The following is a 6,317-nucleotide window of genomic DNA, read 5'->3' as shown; positions in this document are numbered from 1 at the left end:
TCATCTAAAATCACTAACGATTGCACCTTATCCTCAATGGCAGAGGTAGTTAGTTTTTTTTTTAAAGATTTTTTATTACATTTAATATGAAAAAAATATATACAATCTATAAATTTACAACATGAATATCTATCTTCATTTGAAGATAACAAAACAATTATTTAAACTATTCCCTTAACTATTACTTTAATCTAAATAATATTCATTATGTGGCAAAAATATCACAAAAACCACAAACAATATATTTAAGGACAATACAACACTAACAAAAACATAAATGTTGTGGAAAACTTTTGAAAAACTAAAACTGAAATATTTATTTTAACTAAAGATCTTTTATAAAACTAGGTAGAACATAGTTAGAATACCAGAACATATCTTTTGTCACAGATTAATTGTTGTGTTATTTTGAAAAAAATAATTTTGAGATTTTATTTACTAATTCCATAATTTCCGGAACTTGTATTGCCTCATGTAGTATATAGTGTAGATCGACTGGATTTCTTGATCTTCCTAAAACTATCCTTATGCAGATTTAGTAGCTTGAGTACCATTATGAATATCTTGACCTGTCACAATGTCAGGCTCACAATTTTCTATTATATGTACCAAAATCTGGACATCTTCCGGTAAGTTCTCATCAAAATATTTGTTCATTATTTTTAATAATTTATTAGCTTCATCCTCTTGTATTGTTATTTGTTTCACCCAATGATACAGTTCATACAAACAAATGTTGTCAGTCGATGAACCTTCTTCATTATTGATGGGTAAGTACTTTGCTTTCGTACAATCAAGATATCACCATTATCGCCCTCACAAAATTCTGCCACAAAGTTTCTTATGTCATCAAAAATAAGATTTACTTATCAGTATTTTTCTGCAAAAAGTATTAATTATTAAAGTGTTTAAAGTTATAATTACTTGGTCTTGTCTTTGGAGTTGCAGATTGTTTTCGTGGTTCTCGATTAGAACATTCTCCAGTGATATGAGAATCATTCTGTAATTGGCATAGAGATATGAAGAAGCTAAAAAACAAGCATAAAAGATATATAAATTATTAGAAAATAGATAGAGTACCTGATTTAAATACACAATTACATCATTTAAAATTAATAATAAATTAATTATTAAACAACTTGTATTTATCTACCTGAAATGAGATTACTATCCTTAGACAATCGGTATGCCCCTGCCTTCAGATTACTTCTGCGAATCGACATACCAAGTTCTAAAATAATATTTTTTTTTAAATCGAACCATCAAACACATATATAAATTTTATTATTACTCTTACGTAATCTATGTTTATCAGGAAGACATTTCTCCTCTAGATATTTATAGAATCCTGTATAAACCAAGCAAAATATGAATTGAGCATTTCCATTATAAATAAATTCATTCCTGGAAGCAGGCAATCAGAGGTTTTAGTATTGAGTTCGCGAACATTCTGATAATAACATGTAATGACATCACTATCTGTACGCAAAGTTAGTTTAAAGCTATAATCTGTGGTACGCTATTTACATATTTAATTTTAAGATTTTTTTTTCACAACTTTTTTTTTCGCTCAAGAAGCCTTATTTTCAGTCCCTGTGATATTGAGATTATTGAAACTGGCCTAGTCTTTTTCTGCAGTTAAGCAAAATTTTTCTAGACACGGCTTTGGCTTAGTCCTTAGCGGATTAAGTTTCCCCAATCTGAATAGTTCGAAAGACGACGGAGAGCAAGGTACGCCTACAATGTTACTTGTCTGTTTGATATATGTCATATGTTGTGATGTAGCTGATGTTTTAACTGTATAATTGAAATTTAAGTGTAGAAATTGAGACTGGTCATTTTTGTACTCACACTATTGTACTTACATTTCGGTATAGATTGTAGTGTAAAAACAATGATTATATTTAACTAAAAGGTAAATATCAGTATAGGTTATTAAAAAAATTTGAGTTTTTAGGCATGGGCACAGAACAGCGTCTGTACTAGTTTAAGTATAAATCTATTTCATCACTCTTGTTTTGTCTGGCGCTATTTTTTTATATAACTGCCAAAAGTCAAAACTGTCTGGCGTGATATCAATATCTAAACTTGTAGTAGAACTATTCAAACAAATTTGATTTTCAATGCATTTATTGCATTTAAGTCAGCATTGGTGTACTTCAAATGCAAGTTTTGAAAGCGTGGATCTAGTAAAGATATAACGTTCGACACCGTAACATAGTATTGAGATATTTAGATATTAGATGTATTAGTGCACAATTATTTATTTATGTACTCCAGCGGCTGCAATAGATTAGATTAGAGAATTCTCTAATTAATTTAACTTCAGCCTTTGATACAATACCGAGAGCATTTGCATCACTGATTGTAATTTGTGCGACATATGAAGATAATTTTAAAAATCTTTCTAGCATGTAGTAACACGAATTCTACCTTATTTTTACATCTAATATGAACTTTAAAGGCTCATGCGAACTTTCACATTAAGCCTTTTTCAGCTTGTCTGAAGCTACAACACTTGTTCTAAAACATTTGACTAAGTTTCTTACTTTTTTAACAAAATTTATAACATCAGGATCAGCAAGTGCTTTATCTGCAATTAAATTAATAGTATGTGCAAAACAAGAATGGTGTTTTTCAGTTGCTCCATATTTATCAAAAAAATACGCATAGCACATATTTCATATTACTGCCGTTGCGGTGATGATAGCTGCTGTTAAATTATATACAGCAAGGTATAATTCAGGCTTTTTTTAAAATTTGTCATATCGAGACGAATTGTGCTTTGTAAAAATAGCGCCAATTGGTCATAGCTCTGGATATCTAGAAATTGTACAATAACTAATCGTGATTATGTTATTTCTCACAATTGGGAATTTGAAAAAAAAATTATACATTTATTTTTATACGCTTTAAAACCACATTATTAAATTTATTGATATGTGAAAGAAAAAAGAAAAAAAAAGTTTTTTCAATTAGTTATGAGCGTTTAAAAATTGATTAAATTCAAAAATTAGTCATGTGACCGTTAACGCGCCACGATTGGCTACCGTGGCTGTGACTTCAGATTGTAATTGCAACCTCCTAACATTGACTACCGTGCCGTTACTCTATTGGCGCAGTGCTTACGGCTATATTTTACGGAACTTGATAAACACGTGGTAAATTTTCCTTTAAAAACGATTAGTTGAAGTTAATTTAGTTTAACTATGTATGATACAGGATATATAAAAGCAAAATGTTCCTAATATTGATATAGTTATGGTAGCTATTTAGCCATTTCTTTTGTCATGAAAATATTCTTAAATTTAACTTGAAATTATAGGTGTTTGTAAATTCACTAGTGCTGCTGCGATGATAACAATATAGTCTGTTAAAGGTAACATATTATGATTAACAACCACATGAGGTTTGAGAAAATCAAACTCTCTCATTCGTCCAATCACGCGTTCTATATGAATACGTAGAGCAGCGATTCGTTTGCCTTGTAAAACATCGGATTGTGATAATTTAACTCCAGTACTCACTGAAGGTGTTCGAATTAATTCAATCTTTTTATTGTCAAGAAGCTGAACAATATTCTTGAATCCTCGACAAGCCATTACAGCACAACCTTCGGGTAACTCTTCTACTATTTCGCTTTCCTGAAATAACAATTCATCTGAAGTTCGACCTCCAAATCCGTTTGAGATGAAATTGATAAAGCCATCCGGTGTGCAAGATATTAAATATTTTAAAGTATTACACTTTTTGTACTCTGACCAAGTTAATGATTGATGCTCTGGATCACTAGGTTTCTTGATTTGAATCTCAAATGCATCAATAATAGCTACCACATGACTATAAGAACATCTAAATGTTATCGGTAATATTCTTTTTATATTATCAAGCTCATGCATGTAAACAAGCTTTTTAAAAAAATGTGTCAATACCGGAATTGTTTTATTTAAAATAATGCTAACGTTGCTTACACTCATTCCGAACTGTTCGCTTAATCTTTCAAAACTGTCTTGGCGTCGAATTTTCATTAAAGATAATTTTATATTAGTCATATTGGTATTAGAAATAACACTGAGACGTTCTAACATTACATTAAATTTTTGAGGGACTCCAGTATAGGCCCTCAAATTGTCATTAATTAAATAATTTGTGACTTCTACAATTTCACCTTTTTTATAGGAGACTGTGAGCTACAATCTATATAACTCGAGTCGCTATTCTCTGAAGGCTCATAAATCTCTCGAGAACTGTTTGAATTTGTGGTGAAACTATTATCTGACAATTTTTTCTGATTATCTTCGATTATTGGTATTATTGGAGATGTTGCAGTACTCATGCTACCAGTTTTAATTGGTGAGCAGGACTGATCTACTCCGGCTGATTAAGGTTCACAATGGACTGACTTGCTACAATATTTAGGATTTACTTGAATAGCAACAGCACGACTATTAAAATCGATTGGTGTTTGTGTACCAACACTGACTTTAATTATTATATTTGAAGGAGCATTATCACTTTCAACATCAACACTGTTGCCTGTTATGGCATCAATATTTGGTTTCTGAGGATTAACAATTTTCATATTACCCGAAGATTCACTAAAAATTTCTTGAATTAATTGTTGTCTTCGTCTTTTTTCTGAAGCTGGTCTAGAAGTCCCTCGTCGTTTACGATTAGGCTGACATTCAAACTTGTGTGGTACCACATCAATTTTAATCTTAGCTTTACCTACCTTTGTCGTGTAATATATATAATTTTTCATATCATCCTTTAGCTGCAAAAGGAACGTATAATAAGAATTATATAAATGTTTTTATAATTAGGAAACAAAACCATCTTAATCTTCAATCTTATATAGTTCAATACTTAACCAAAAACGTCAGAAAATTATAAATATATCAAAGTTATCTCTAGTTATCAGATAACTTTAAATGATTAGTAGAAAATTGAAATACTTATATCAAAGTGATCTTCACAACAAGAAAAATTCGATTTTGTTTCAGGATAATCTCGGTGCACTGCTTGAAACCACTTTCTTTGACGTTTCTCGTCATCAGGAACATGCAAAAACATTTTTTCAGGAGTTGTCTCTGTTGTATTTGTACATAATGGTATAAAACAACAGCGATAACATTTTACATTTGAGATTTTTTATATATTTTTGAATATTTAACATTGACCGAACGATATTAATAAAAGTTCAAAGCATAGCACATGTTCAAAGCTGTATCCTACAATGAATCACCCGTAACAGAATGACGTCACACGCGCTTTGCTTCGTTCGGGACTTGTCGGCGCTCAAATTTTAATTTGGTATAACTTTTTAATTATTGCGAGAAAAATAAAACTTTGTTATAAAACTTATATATGATCTTTCCATTAAAAAAAAATTCAAATACCTAATTGAATATCAATAATACTTTCAGACAATCTGTGTGAGTGAATGTAATTTTACTTTTAGTATATTATAATGTTTTTATCACAACAATTAATACTAATCACACGTAATTTCAGAAGCTTGAATTATTTTTCCATTGATATCTACTGAAACCATTCCATTGAATCATATGATGTCTACTGTAAAAAATAAGAATATGTAATACTGTAAAAAATAAAAACAACCTTTGGGTTGTGCCGTTGTACTATCAAATGCAGCTTTTGCACTAATTTCAATATCTGAATTCTCCGCGGGGGTAATTTCTTCACCTTCAGAAAGTTCTGAGTTATTTAAATCATCGTTTGCATTATAGTCTCTATTATTGTTGTTGTTCAAAGGCCGTTTTTGCGATAATAAGCAAGAGACATTTTTAGAATTTAATAAAACAGGCTCACTATCTTTATCAGTGTTTGATTCATTTTCAGTGGTCTGTATATCATTTGTTTTAAATGATCTTTTTAAACGACGTGATCCTTGGGCATAATCCTCTGAAACATCAATAAATTATGTTACACAATGTCAACAACATTGAGCACAGGTGCTAACTATTAAATTCGATTTTGATGTCTATTGAAAAACTGCTCTTTTCATGTTATTCCCACCAAGTAAAGATAATTGGCCGATCTAGTACAAATTATATATATGCTCATACATTTAATATATGCAAATGCATGCTACTAACAATATTCGAACTTATTACCAATTCCAAAGTAACATCATTATTTCTTAATTTCATCTCCATTTCTTGTACATCTGTAGGCATCTGTAATGGGCAGTTCAAAAGAAATGGCAATGGGATTATGAGAAGTTGATGAATAATTTTGCTTTTGTGCTCTCACATAGAGCAACATTTCGTGTTGCTCTTTCTTAATAATTATAA

The 6,317-nt window shown here is 30.3% G+C and overlaps 1 protein-coding gene across 1 annotated transcript; it reads right to left on the bottom strand.

The window, feature by feature from the left end:
• Positions 1-3,308: 3,308 nt before the first annotated feature.
• Positions 3,309-3,899, bottom strand: LOC113363041. Its single transcript, XM_026605533.1, has one exon. It carries the CDS (start codon positions 3,897-3,899, stop codon positions 3,309-3,311), a length of 591 nt encoding a protein of 196 aa, XP_026461318.1.
• Between the last annotated feature and the right edge of the window lie 2,418 nt (positions 3,900-6,317).

This window comes from Ctenocephalides felis, unplaced genomic scaffold, assembly GCF_003426905.1.
Source record: "Ctenocephalides felis isolate EL2017-DRISC unplaced genomic scaffold, ASM342690v1 CF-g0.4_SCAFFOLD_00254, whole genome shotgun sequence".
NCBI lineage: Eukaryota > Metazoa > Arthropoda > Insecta > Siphonaptera > Pulicidae > Ctenocephalides > Ctenocephalides felis.
The sequence above is the reverse complement of the archived record's forward strand: the minus strand, read 5'-3'. Positions and strand labels throughout refer to the sequence as shown.

Coding starts and splice junctions, on each gene's coding strand:
- LOC113363041 (XM_026605533.1), bottom strand. CDS start 3,899: ATGCATGAGCTTGATAATATAAAAAGAATATTACCGATAACATTTAGA.